General features: G+C 50.2%; 1 protein-coding gene, 12 non-coding genes and 1 pseudogene across 13 annotated transcripts in view; all 14 read right to left on the reverse strand.

Annotated features, from left to right (window-relative positions):
- Window positions 1-539: 539 nt before the first annotated feature.
- Window positions 540-13037, reverse strand: part of LOC128028870 (embryonic polyadenylate-binding protein B-like) — a 31788-nt gene continuing 19290 nt past the window's right edge. Inside the window, exons 2-5 of the mRNA XM_052616189.1 lie at window positions 1572-1674; window positions 1205-1335; window positions 1045-1122; window positions 540-923 (exon numbers count right to left, since the gene is read on the reverse strand). Coding sequence (XP_052472149.1) covers window positions 1063-1122; window positions 1205-1335; window positions 1572-1674 — 294 coding nt within the window. The 3' untranslated portion in view covers window positions 540-923; window positions 1045-1062. The remainder of the gene's footprint in view (window positions 924-1044; window positions 1123-1204; window positions 1336-1571; window positions 1675-13037) is intronic.
- Window positions 2334-2407, reverse strand: LOC128029901 (uncharacterized; annotated as a pseudogene).
- Window positions 3142-3248, reverse strand: LOC128029609 (U6 spliceosomal RNA). Its single transcript, XR_008187465.1, has one exon. It is a non-coding gene; the product is annotated as a U6 spliceosomal RNA (small nuclear RNA).
- Window positions 3983-4089, reverse strand: LOC128029610 (U6 spliceosomal RNA). The gene has a single exon (XR_008187466.1). It is a non-coding gene; the product is annotated as a U6 spliceosomal RNA (small nuclear RNA).
- Window positions 4824-4930, reverse strand: LOC128029611 (U6 spliceosomal RNA). Its single transcript, XR_008187467.1, has one exon. It is a non-coding gene; the product is annotated as a U6 spliceosomal RNA (small nuclear RNA).
- LOC128029865 (U6 spliceosomal RNA) lies at window positions 5665-5771 on the reverse strand. Its single transcript, XR_008187709.1, has one exon. It is a non-coding gene; the product is annotated as a U6 spliceosomal RNA (small nuclear RNA).
- On the reverse strand, window positions 6506-6612 carry LOC128029866 (U6 spliceosomal RNA). Its single transcript, XR_008187710.1, has one exon. It is a non-coding gene; the product is annotated as a U6 spliceosomal RNA (small nuclear RNA).
- Window positions 7347-7453, reverse strand: LOC128029612 (U6 spliceosomal RNA). Its single transcript, XR_008187468.1, has one exon. It is a non-coding gene; the product is annotated as a U6 spliceosomal RNA (small nuclear RNA).
- Window positions 8188-8294, reverse strand: LOC128029867 (U6 spliceosomal RNA). Its single transcript, XR_008187711.1, has one exon. It is a non-coding gene; the product is annotated as a U6 spliceosomal RNA (small nuclear RNA).
- LOC128029869 (U6 spliceosomal RNA) lies at window positions 9029-9135 on the reverse strand. Its single transcript, XR_008187712.1, has one exon. It is a non-coding gene; the product is annotated as a U6 spliceosomal RNA (small nuclear RNA).
- Window positions 9870-9976, reverse strand: LOC128029613 (U6 spliceosomal RNA). Its single transcript, XR_008187469.1, has one exon. It is a non-coding gene; the product is annotated as a U6 spliceosomal RNA (small nuclear RNA).
- Window positions 10711-10817, reverse strand: LOC128029614 (U6 spliceosomal RNA). Its single transcript, XR_008187470.1, has one exon. It is a non-coding gene; the product is annotated as a U6 spliceosomal RNA (small nuclear RNA).
- LOC128029870 (U6 spliceosomal RNA) lies at window positions 11552-11658 on the reverse strand. Its single transcript, XR_008187713.1, has one exon. It is a non-coding gene; the product is annotated as a U6 spliceosomal RNA (small nuclear RNA).
- Window positions 12393-12499, reverse strand: LOC128029871 (U6 spliceosomal RNA). The gene has a single exon (XR_008187714.1). It is a non-coding gene; the product is annotated as a U6 spliceosomal RNA (small nuclear RNA).

Raw genomic sequence — 13037 nt, forward strand, 5'->3', positions numbered from 1 at the left:
TTGACATTAAAACTGATTTTTTTGTGTGATTTTTCTTTTTTTGTTAAGATTGATAGTATTTAAAATTTAGGATTAATAAGGATTAGTATGAAAGCATCTTTACAAAAACAATAAACTGCCTCATATATTGTAAAATATAAGTGTCCTGAATGCCATTGATACATATATAAATAATAAATTAGGTAATTGACCAGGAATAATTAAATGGAAACAAAAAAATTGTAAAACACATTGTAAATAAAAATTCTATGTATTAAATATATTAATAATATCAATAATATTAATAAAAAATATCAAAGTGTGTTTGATTACATTTCTGCTCAAGTAGACTTTGGAGTATCTCAAGTTAATAGCAGACCACAGCACTCAATTTAAATCAGCAGATATTTTCTATGCATACAACAGAAATTGTTAAACTGTATTCATGCAAAACCATGATAAAACCTTGATATTCAGCACAAACAATTAACCATACATTATACAATTAAAAATCTTTCTATGCTGGATTGTACATTTCAGGCTGTGCTTATGTTCTACGAAACTGAACAATTTAATACATGTTTATTAACTTAAAGCTTATTTTAATAAAAGCTCTGTAAAGTCTTTGCAAATGTGTACCGGTCAGAAACTTATAATCACTGTAATAAGAAGACACTCAAAAAACTTTTTGCATGTCCATTAAGAGAGGATCATTTTTATTGCACAAAGAAATTATTTTTTCAAAAAATACTTTTTAGCCTTTTTTTTGTAATGTAACTTTTTTTTTTTTTTTTTTTTTTATAAACAAAATCAGAACAAACTTAACATTGTGAAGAGCAAAAGGATATTTGCAGTGTGTGAACCATGCATTAAATAGCATGACTGAAGTGTGGTTTTCTTTTCCCCGTTCTCTGGAACAACTCACAGTACTTCAGTGTGCATGCCTGCAAAAATTAAATGAAGTTGGTCAACATTTGTGTGTGACTATTGTATTTACTATTAATTGGCATTGTACTTGATTTAGACCAAATATTAAGAGAGAAGAATGCAAGTAGATTAGATTACCTGTCTTACAGAGCCCCCTTACTTTGCAGACAGTTCCTTGGCTTGATGAGCCTGAAGCACAGCTACGGCCTCTTCAATCTACACAGTGCAGAAAAGCACAATGATCAAACAAAATCTGATCTTAGACTGATTGTTAAGTACATGTTTTTAGCAGGTGAACCTTGGAGTGCAGGGACTCTGGAGACTCGAGCATGTGCAGTAGTTCAGAGTTGTCGATCTCCAGCAACATGCCTGTGATCTTTCCAGCAAGAGTAGGATGCAAGACCTGGATAAGTGGATACAGTCGCTCGCCTGTATGGGATGCGAACAGTTTGGTAGTTTTCCTCATGTTATGATGTACATTGTGTGCTATATTCCAAGCTTTCTAAAGCCAGATAACTATCTGCTGCTTTACACTAAACAGACACTGTAAAGTGTCGGCACTACACCCTCTACTTAAGAGTATTGTTATTTTAGCAGGTTGTATAACATTATTCAAACTGGCCACAACTTTAACTTTTAAGTGACCATGTGTGCACATCCTTTACCCAGGAGTTGTTTCTGCTCTTTTAAGGGTGCAGACGCCAGCATGGAGGCAGTAAGGGGCTCCTGGCCTCCCACACGAACTACTGGCTCTGTATTCTGTACTACCTAAGGAAACAGTAAAAGAAAGACCATTATATTTCTCTATTTAAATGCTCCGAAGTGTCATCACATTGCCATGGTCTTAAACTATTTCATGAAATTGTTATTAGTTTTTGTGGCTTTTCTGTTGATAAAAGATTGATTAAACTAACATTTAGGATTAGGATTTAGGAGGCAATTTAAAAAACTGCCTCATAAATTGAACAATTTAATGCAAATTTTTTTTATATCTATCAATATTATAATATAAATAATATTTTAATATTTGAGATATATATATATAAAAATATTTATATATAATTTATATGTCAATAGTATATATAATATAACTATTATAACTATTTTACATATATTTATATATATATATATATTATTTTTATATATGTTTTTACATTTTATATTTGGAAAATACATGACAGCGCTGATAGCACGTCATACCCCAGAAGCACATGGCTACTTATGCAAATCTCAGGCAGTTTACTAGACCCACCCCACTGAATTGTTCCACTATTGATGATTTCTTAAGTTTAAGCATGCATGAGCACCTTACCACCCAACAGGTGACCCTGTTAGAGTTTGGGGTCACTACCATGAAGTGCAAGGTCATGGAAGGCTCGCAGGGGCCCCTGGCAGCACAGGGTGGCCACAGAGAAGATCCATTGGGTTCCTTTGCGCAGGGGCCATGCTAATCTTCTCTGTATCGATCCAATTTTAGTATATGTGCCGCCGTGGCGAGCACGGAACAGCTGGCTCGCTCGAGGTATCTGTACCCCTCGGGTCCCTGCGAGCTCTCTCAGAGCTGGTAAGGGCCCAGTGAGCCGTCTCACCCCCTCGCATACCGTGCCGCACGGAGCGCGTCGGTGCTGAGGCCGGACGCACACCCCTCCATTGATGCAACCGCTCACCGAGTTTGGGGGACAGGTGAACGTAGCGCGTCAGTTTCTAAACGTGTCCGATTACACCGTGATGTACAGGAGCATCTTCTGGACACGAGGAAGCAGGTGTACACACTTGCCTTTGGTCCCTGGCGTACTGGAGCTGAAGGAGGCGTGGCCTCTACCTTTTTATAAGAAAGGAGAGTGGGCAGTGAAGAAGGGCTGGACAGCAAAGGCTCAGGGTGAAGGGAGTCTTACCGGATGCTCTTTGGATCTCCACAAGGTAGTGTACGGTCAGGGATTCTCTTCTTACATCCTAAACATGAGCGTGGAAGTTCTCCGGCTAGATTTCATGTTGTTAAATAAGCAGTTGACACGGTTCTCCTCTCCCTGCTCTCAAGTTCCGAGTCTGACGATGGCCACGTACTTCTCATGAGTTCATCACATGGTGTGACGGAGCGGGGCTGCAACTGAACATCTCTAAGACAGAGGAGATGGTGAGTGATTTTACGTCAAAACGCCTCCCACGCGGAGACTTCTATGTTTATTCACCGCCCGAGGGCTGATAGAGTAGAGGGGCACGGATATCGCAATCAAATAAAAGATGGAGCGCTTCACGGATTTGCGTGTCATCCTTTCGCAGGGGCCATGCTAATCTTCTCTGTATCGATCCAATTTTAGTATATGTGCCGCCGTGGCGAGCACGGAACAGCTGGCTCGCTCGAGGTATCTGTACCCCTCGGGTCCCTGCGAGCTCTCTCAGAGCTGGTAAGGGCCCAGTGAGCCGTCTCACCCCCTCGCATACCGTGCCGCACGGAGCGCGTCGGTGCTGAGGCCGGACGCACACCCCTCCATTGATGCAACCGCTCACCGAGTTTGGGGGACAGGTGAACGTAGCGCGTCAGTTTCTAAACGTGTCCGATTACACCGTGATGTACAGGAGCATCTTCTGGACACGAGGAAGCAGGTGTACACACTTGCCTTTGGTCCCTGGCGTACTGGAGCTGAAGGAGGCGTGGCCTCTACCTTTTTATAAGAAAGGAGAGTGGGCAGTGAAGAAGGGCTGGACAGCAAAGGCTCAGGGTGAAGGGAGTCTTACCGGATGCTCTTTGGATCTCCACAAGGTAGTGTACGGTCAGGGATTCTCTTCTTACATCCTAAACATGAGCGTGGAAGTTCTCCGGCTAGATTTCATGTTGTTAAATAAGCAGTTGACACGGTTCTCCTCTCCCTGCTCTCAAGTTCCGAGTCTGACGATGGCCACGTACTTCTCATGAGTTCATCACATGGTGTGACGGAGCGGGGCTGCAACTGAACATCTCTAAGACAGAGGAGATGGTGAGTGATTTTACGTCAAAACGCCTCCCACGCGGAGACTTCTATGTTTATTCACCGCCCGAGGGCTGATAGAGTAGAGGGGCACGGATATCGCAATCAAATAAAAGATGGAGCGCTTCACGGATTTGCGTGTCATCCTTTCGCAGGGGCCATGCTAATCTTCTCTGTATCGATCCAATTTTAGTATATGTGCCGCCGTGGCGAGCACGGAACAGCTGGCTCGCTCGAGGTATCTGTACCCCTCGGGTCCCTGCGAGCTCTCTCAGAGCTGGTAAGGGCCCAGTGAGCCGTCTCACCCCCTCGCATACCGTGCCGCACGGAGCGCGTCGGTGCTGAGGCCGGACGCACACCCCTCCATTGATGCAACCGCTCACCGAGTTTGGGGGACAGGTGAACGTAGCGCGTCAGTTTCTAAACGTGTCCGATTACACCGTGATGTACAGGAGCATCTTCTGGACACGAGGAAGCAGGTGTACACACTTGCCTTTGGTCCCTGGCGTACTGGAGCTGAAGGAGGCGTGGCCTCTACCTTTTTATAAGAAAGGAGAGTGGGCAGTGAAGAAGGGCTGGACAGCAAAGGCTCAGGGTGAAGGGAGTCTTACCGGATGCTCTTTGGATCTCCACAAGGTAGTGTACGGTCAGGGATTCTCTTCTTACATCCTAAACATGAGCGTGGAAGTTCTCCGGCTAGATTTCATGTTGTTAAATAAGCAGTTGACACGGTTCTCCTCTCCCTGCTCTCAAGTTCCGAGTCTGACGATGGCCACGTACTTCTCATGAGTTCATCACATGGTGTGACGGAGCGGGGCTGCAACTGAACATCTCTAAGACAGAGGAGATGGTGAGTGATTTTACGTCAAAACGCCTCCCACGCGGAGACTTCTATGTTTATTCACCGCCCGAGGGCTGATAGAGTAGAGGGGCACGGATATCGCAATCAAATAAAAGATGGAGCGCTTCACGGATTTGCGTGTCATCCTTTCGCAGGGGCCATGCTAATCTTCTCTGTATCGATCCAATTTTAGTATATGTGCCGCCGTGGCGAGCACGGAACAGCTGGCTCGCTCGAGGTATCTGTACCCCTCGGGTCCCTGCGAGCTCTCTCAGAGCTGGTAAGGGCCCAGTGAGCCGTCTCACCCCCTCGCATACCGTGCCGCACGGAGCGCGTCGGTGCTGAGGCCGGACGCACACCCCTCCATTGATGCAACCGCTCACCGAGTTTGGGGGACAGGTGAACGTAGCGCGTCAGTTTCTAAACGTGTCCGATTACACCGTGATGTACAGGAGCATCTTCTGGACACGAGGAAGCAGGTGTACACACTTGCCTTTGGTCCCTGGCGTACTGGAGCTGAAGGAGGCGTGGCCTCTACCTTTTTATAAGAAAGGAGAGTGGGCAGTGAAGAAGGGCTGGACAGCAAAGGCTCAGGGTGAAGGGAGTCTTACCGGATGCTCTTTGGATCTCCACAAGGTAGTGTACGGTCAGGGATTCTCTTCTTACATCCTAAACATGAGCGTGGAAGTTCTCCGGCTAGATTTCATGTTGTTAAATAAGCAGTTGACACGGTTCTCCTCTCCCTGCTCTCAAGTTCCGAGTCTGACGATGGCCACGTACTTCTCATGAGTTCATCACATGGTGTGACGGAGCGGGGCTGCAACTGAACATCTCTAAGACAGAGGAGATGGTGAGTGATTTTACGTCAAAACGCCTCCCACGCGGAGACTTCTATGTTTATTCACCGCCCGAGGGCTGATAGAGTAGAGGGGCACGGATATCGCAATCAAATAAAAGATGGAGCGCTTCACGGATTTGCGTGTCATCCTTTCGCAGGGGCCATGCTAATCTTCTCTGTATCGATCCGATTTTAGTATATGTGCCGCCGTGGCGAGCACGGAACAGCTGGCTCGCTCGAGGTATCTGTACCCCTCGGGTCCCTGCGAGCTCTCTCAGAGCTGGTAAGGGCCCAGTGAGCCGTCTCACCCCCTCGCATACCGTGCCGCACGGAGCGCGTCGGTGCTGAGGCCGGACGCACACCCCTCCATTGATGCAACCGCTCACCGAGTTTGGGGGACAGGTGAACGTAGCGCGTCAGTTTCTAAACGTGTCCGATTACACCGTGATGTACAGGAGCATCTTCTGGACACGAGGAAGCAGGTGTACACACTTGCCTTTGGTCCCTGGCGTACTGGAGCTGAAGGAGGCGTGGCCTCTACCTTTTTATAAGAAAGGAGAGTGGGCAGTGAAGAAGGGCTGGACAGCAAAGGCTCAGGGTGAAGGGAGTCTTACCGGATGCTCTTTGGATCTCCACAAGGTAGTGTACGGTCAGGGATTCTCTTCTTACATCCTAAACATGAGCGTGGAAGTTCTCCGGCTAGATTTCATGTTGTTAAATAAGCAGTTGACACGGTTCTCCTCTCCCTGCTCTCAAGTTCCGAGTCTGACGATGGCCACGTACTTCTCATGAGTTCATCACATGGTGTGACGGAGCGGGGCTGCAACTGAACATCTCTAAGACAGAGGAGATGGTGAGTGATTTTACGTCAAAACGCCTCCCACGCGGAGACTTCTATGTTTATTCACCGCCCGAGGGCTGATAGAGTAGAGGGGCACGGATATCGCAATCAAATAAAAGATGGAGCGCTTCACGGATTTGCGTGTCATCCTTTCGCAGGGGCCATGCTAATCTTCTCTGTATCGATCCGATTTTAGTATATGTGCCGCCGTGGCGAGCACGGAACAGCTGGCTCGCTCGAGGTATCTGTACCCCTCGGGTCCCTGCGAGCTCTCTCAGAGCTGGTAAGGGCCCAGTGAGCCGTCTCACCCCCTCGCATACCGTGCCGCACGGAGCGCGTCGGTGCTGAGGCCGGACGCACACCCCTCCATTGATGCAACCGCTCACCGAGTTTGGGGGACAGGTGAACGTAGCGCGTCAGTTTCTAAACGTGTCCGATTACACCGTGATGTACAGGAGCATCTTCTGGACACGAGGAAGCAGGTGTACACACTTGCCTTTGGTCCCTGGCGTACTGGAGCTGAAGGAGGCGTGGCCTCTACCTTTTTATAAGAAAGGAGAGTGGGCAGTGAAGAAGGGCTGGACAGCAAAGGCTCAGGGTGAAGGGAGTCTTACCGGATGCTCTTTGGATCTCCACAAGGTAGTGTACGGTCAGGGATTCTCTTCTTACATCCTAAACATGAGCGTGGAAGTTCTCCGGCTAGATTTCATGTTGTTAAATAAGCAGTTGACACGGTTCTCCTCTCCCTGCTCTCAAGTTCCGAGTCTGACGATGGCCACGTACTTCTCATGAGTTCATCACATGGTGTGACGGAGCGGGGCTGCAACTGAACATCTCTAAGACAGAGGAGATGGTGAGTGATTTTACGTCAAAACGCCTCCCACGCGGAGACTTCTATGTTTATTCACCGCCCGAGGGCTGATAGAGTAGAGGGGCACGGATATCGCAATCAAATAAAAGATGGAGCGCTTCACGGATTTGCGTGTCATCCTTTCGCAGGGGCCATGCTAATCTTCTCTGTATCGATCCAATTTTAGTATATGTGCCGCCGTGGCGAGCACGGAACAGCTGGCTCGCTCGAGGTATCTGTACCCCTCGGGTCCCTGCGAGCTCTCTCAGAGCTGGTAAGGGCCCAGTGAGCCGTCTCACCCCCTCGCATACCGTGCCGCACGGAGCGCGTCGGTGCTGAGGCCGGACGCACACCCCTCCATTGATGCAACCGCTCACCGAGTTTGGGGGACAGGTGAACGTAGCGCGTCAGTTTCTAAACGTGTCCGATTACACCGTGATGTACAGGAGCATCTTCTGGACACGAGGAAGCAGGTGTACACACTTGCCTTTGGTCCCTGGCGTACTGGAGCTGAAGGAGGCGTGGCCTCTACCTTTTTATAAGAAAGGAGAGTGGGCAGTGAAGAAGGGCTGGACAGCAAAGGCTCAGGGTGAAGGGAGTCTTACCGGATGCTCTTTGGATCTCCACAAGGTAGTGTACGGTCAGGGATTCTCTTCTTACATCCTAAACATGAGCGTGGAAGTTCTCCGGCTAGATTTCATGTTGTTAAATAAGCAGTTGACACGGTTCTCCTCTCCCTGCTCTCAAGTTCCGAGTCTGACGATGGCCACGTACTTCTCATGAGTTCATCACATGGTGTGACGGAGCGGGGCTGCAACTGAACATCTCTAAGACAGAGGAGATGGTGAGTGATTTTACGTCAAAACGCCTCCCACGCGGAGACTTCTATGTTTATTCACCGCCCGAGGGCTGATAGAGTAGAGGGGCACGGATATCGCAATCAAATAAAAGATGGAGCGCTTCACGGATTTGCGTGTCATCCTTTCGCAGGGGCCATGCTAATCTTCTCTGTATCGATCCGATTTTAGTATATGTGCCGCCGTGGCGAGCACGGAACAGCTGGCTCGCTCGAGGTATCTGTACCCCTCGGGTCCCTGCGAGCTCTCTCAGAGCTGGTAAGGGCCCAGTGAGCCGTCTCACCCCCTCGCATACCGTGCCGCACGGAGCGCGTCGGTGCTGAGGCCGGACGCACACCCCTCCATTGATGCAACCGCTCACCGAGTTTGGGGGACAGGTGAACGTAGCGCGTCAGTTTCTAAACGTGTCCGATTACACCGTGATGTACAGGAGCATCTTCTGGACACGAGGAAGCAGGTGTACACACTTGCCTTTGGTCCCTGGCGTACTGGAGCTGAAGGAGGCGTGGCCTCTACCTTTTTATAAGAAAGGAGAGTGGGCAGTGAAGAAGGGCTGGACAGCAAAGGCTCAGGGTGAAGGGAGTCTTACCGGATGCTCTTTGGATCTCCACAAGGTAGTGTACGGTCAGGGATTCTCTTCTTACATCCTAAACATGAGCGTGGAAGTTCTCCGGCTAGATTTCATGTTGTTAAATAAGCAGTTGACACGGTTCTCCTCTCCCTGCTCTCAAGTTCCGAGTCTGACGATGGCCACGTACTTCTCATGAGTTCATCACATGGTGTGACGGAGCGGGGCTGCAACTGAACATCTCTAAGACAGAGGAGATGGTGAGTGATTTTACGTCAAAACGCCTCCCACGCGGAGACTTCTATGTTTATTCACCGCCCGAGGGCTGATAGAGTAGAGGGGCACGGATATCGCAATCAAATAAAAGATGGAGCGCTTCACGGATTTGCGTGTCATCCTTTCGCAGGGGCCATGCTAATCTTCTCTGTATCGATCCGATTTTAGTATATGTGCCGCCGTGGCGAGCACGGAACAGCTGGCTCGCTCGAGGTATCTGTACCCCTCGGGTCCCTGCGAGCTCTCTCAGAGCTGGTAAGGGCCCAGTGAGCCGTCTCACCCCCTCGCATACCGTGCCGCACGGAGCGCGTCGGTGCTGAGGCCGGACGCACACCCCTCCATTGATGCAACCGCTCACCGAGTTTGGGGGACAGGTGAACGTAGCGCGTCAGTTTCTAAACGTGTCCGATTACACCGTGATGTACAGGAGCATCTTCTGGACACGAGGAAGCAGGTGTACACACTTGCCTTTGGTCCCTGGCGTACTGGAGCTGAAGGAGGCGTGGCCTCTACCTTTTTATAAGAAAGGAGAGTGGGCAGTGAAGAAGGGCTGGACAGCAAAGGCTCAGGGTGAAGGGAGTCTTACCGGATGCTCTTTGGATCTCCACAAGGTAGTGTACGGTCAGGGATTCTCTTCTTACATCCTAAACATGAGCGTGGAAGTTCTCCGGCTAGATTTCATGTTGTTAAATAAGCAGTTGACACGGTTCTCCTCTCCCTGCTCTCAAGTTCCGAGTCTGACGATGGCCACGTACTTCTCATGAGTTCATCACATGGTGTGACGGAGCGGGGCTGCAACTGAACATCTCTAAGACAGAGGAGATGGTGAGTGATTTTACGTCAAAACGCCTCCCACGCGGAGACTTCTATGTTTATTCACCGCCCGAGGGCTGATAGAGTAGAGGGGCACGGATATCGCAATCAAATAAAAGATGGAGCGCTTCACGGATTTGCGTGTCATCCTTTCGCAGGGGCCATGCTAATCTTCTCTGTATCGATCCAATTTTAGTATATGTGCCGCCGTGGCGAGCACGGAACAGCTGGCTCGCTCGAGGTATCTGTACCCCTCGGGTCCCTGCGAGCTCTCTCAGAGCTGGTAAGGGCCCAGTGAGCCGTCTCACCCCCTCGCATACCGTGCCGCACGGAGCGCGTCGGTGCTGAGGCCGGACGCACACCCCTCCATTGATGCAACCGCTCACCGAGTTTGGGGGACAGGTGAACGTAGCGCGTCAGTTTCTAAACGTGTCCGATTACACCGTGATGTACAGGAGCATCTTCTGGACACGAGGAAGCAGGTGTACACACTTGCCTTTGGTCCCTGGCGTACTGGAGCTGAAGGAGGCGTGGCCTCTACCTTTTTATAAGAAAGGAGAGTGGGCAGTGAAGAAGGGCTGGACAGCAAAGGCTCAGGGTGAAGGGAGTCTTACCGGATGCTCTTTGGATCTCCACAAGGTAGTGTACGGTCAGGGATTCTCTTCTTACATCCTAAACATGAGCGTGGAAGTTCTCCGGCTAGATTTCATGTTGTTAAATAAGCAGTTGACACGGTTCTCCTCTCCCTGCTCTCAAGTTCCGAGTCTGACGATGGCCACGTACTTCTCATGAGTTCATCACATGGTGTGACGGAGCGGGGCTGCAACTGAACATCTCTAAGACAGAGGAGATGGTGAGTGATTTTACGTCAAAACGCCTCCCACGCGGAGACTTCTATGTTTATTCACCGCCCGAGGGCTGATAGAGTAGAGGGGCACGGATATCGCAATCAAATAAAAGATGGAGCGCTTCACGGATTTGCGTGTCATCCTTTCGCAGGGGCCATGCTAATCTTCTCTGTATCGATCCAATTTTAGTATATGTGCCGCCGTGGCGAGCACGGAACAGCTGGCTCGCTCGAGGTATCTGTACCCCTCGGGTCCCTGCGAGCTCTCTCAGAGCTGGTAAGGGCCCAGTGAGCCGTCTCACCCCCTCGCATACCGTGCCGCACGGAGCGCGTCGGTGCTGAGGCCGGACGCACACCCCTCCATTGATGCAACCGCTCACCGAGTTTGGGGGACAGGTGAACGTAGCGCGTCAGTTTCTAAACGTGTCCGATTACACCGTGATGTACAGGAGCATCTTCTGGACACGAGGAAGCAGGTGTACACACTTGCCTTTGGTCCCTGGCGTACTGGAGCTGAAGGAGGCGTGGCCTCTACCTTTTTATAAGAAAGGAGAGTGGGCAGTGAAGAAGGGCTGGACAGCAAAGGCTCAGGGTGAAGGGAGTCTTACCGGATGCTCTTTGGATCTCCACAAGGTAGTGTACGGTCAGGGATTCTCTTCTTACATCCTAAACATGAGCGTGGAAGTTCTCCGGCTAGATTTCATGTTGTTAAATAAGCAGTTGACACGGTTCTCCTCTCCCTGCTCTCAAGTTCCGAGTCTGACGATGGCCACGTACTTCTCATGAGTTCATCACATGGTGTGACGGAGCGGGGCTGCAACTGAACATCTCTAAGACAGAGGAGATGGTGAGTGATTTTACGTCAAAACGCCTCCCACGCGGAGACTTCTATGTTTATTCACCGCCCGAGGGCTGATAGAGTAGAGGGGCACGGATATCGCAATCAAATAAAAGATGGAGCGCTTCACGGATTTGCGTGTCATCCTTTCGCAGGGGCCATGCTAATCTTCTCTGTATCGATCCGATTTTAGTATATGTGCCGCCGTGGCGAGCACGGAACAGCTGGCTCGCTCGAGGTATCTGTACCCCTCGGGTCCCTGCGAGCTCTCTCAGAGCTGGTAAGGGCCCAGTGAGCCGTCTCACCCCCTCGCATACCGTGCCGCACGGAGCGCGTCGGTGCTGAGGCCGGACGCACACCCCTCCATTGATGCAACCGCTCACCGAGTTTGGGGGACAGGTGAACGTAGCGCGTCAGTTTCTAAACGTGTCCGATTACACCGTGATGTACAGGAGCATCTTCTGGACACGAGGAAGCAGGTGTACACACTTGCCTTTGGTCCCTGGCGTACTGGAGCTGAAGGAGGCGTGGCCTCTACCTTTTTATAAGAAAGGAGAGTGGGCAGTGAAGAAGGGCTGGACAGCAAAGGCTCAGGGTGAAGGGAGTCTTACCGGATGCTCTTTGGATCTCCACAAGGTAGTGTACGGTCAGGGATTCTCTTCTTACATCCTAAACATGAGCGTGGAAGTTCTCCGGCTAGATTTCATGTTGTTAAATAAGCAGTTGACACGGTTCTCCTCTCCCTGCTCTCAAGTTCCGAGTCTGACGATGGCCACGTACTTCTCATGAGTTCATCACATGGTGTGACGGAGCGGGGCTGCAACTGAACATCTCTAAGACAGAGGAGATGGTGAGTGATTTTACGTCAAAACGCCTCCCACGCGGAGACTTCTATGTTTATTCACCGCCCGAGGGCTGATAGAGTAGAGGGGCACGGATATCGCAATCAAATAAAAGATGGAGCGCTTCACGGATTTGCGTGTCATCCTTTCGCAGGGGCCATGCTAATCTTCTCTGTATCGATCCGATTTTAGTATATGTGCCGCCGTGGCGAGCACGGAACAGCTGGCTCGCTCGAGGTATCTGTACCCCTCGGGTCCCTGCGAGCTCTCTCAGAGCTGGTAAGGGCCCAGTGAGCCGTCTCACCCCCTCGCATACCGTGCCGCACGGAGCGCGTCGGTGCTGAGGCCGGACGCACACCCCTCCATTGATGCAACCGCTCACCGAGTTTGGGGGACAGGTGAACGTAGCGCGTCAGTTTCTAAACGTGTCCGATTACACCGTGATGTACAGGAGCATCTTCTGGACACGAGGAAGCAGGTGTACACACTTGCCTTTGGTCCCTGGCGTACTGGAGCTGAAGGAGGCGTGGCCTCTACCTTTTTATAAGAAAGGAGAGTGTGCAGTGAAGAAGGGCTGGACAGCAAAGGCTCAGGGTGAAGGGAGTCTTACCGGATGCTCTTTGGATCTCCACAAGGTAGTGTACGGTCAGGGATTCTCTTCTTACATCCTAAACATGAGCGTGGAAGTTCTCCGGCTAGATTTCATGTTGTTAAATAAGCAGTTGACACGGTTCTCCTCTCCCTGCTCTCAAGT

This window comes from Carassius gibelio, chromosome A15 (assembly GCF_023724105.1).
Source record: "Carassius gibelio isolate Cgi1373 ecotype wild population from Czech Republic chromosome A15, carGib1.2-hapl.c, whole genome shotgun sequence".
NCBI classification, from domain to species: Eukaryota; Metazoa; Chordata; class Actinopteri; order Cypriniformes; family Cyprinidae; genus Carassius; species Carassius gibelio.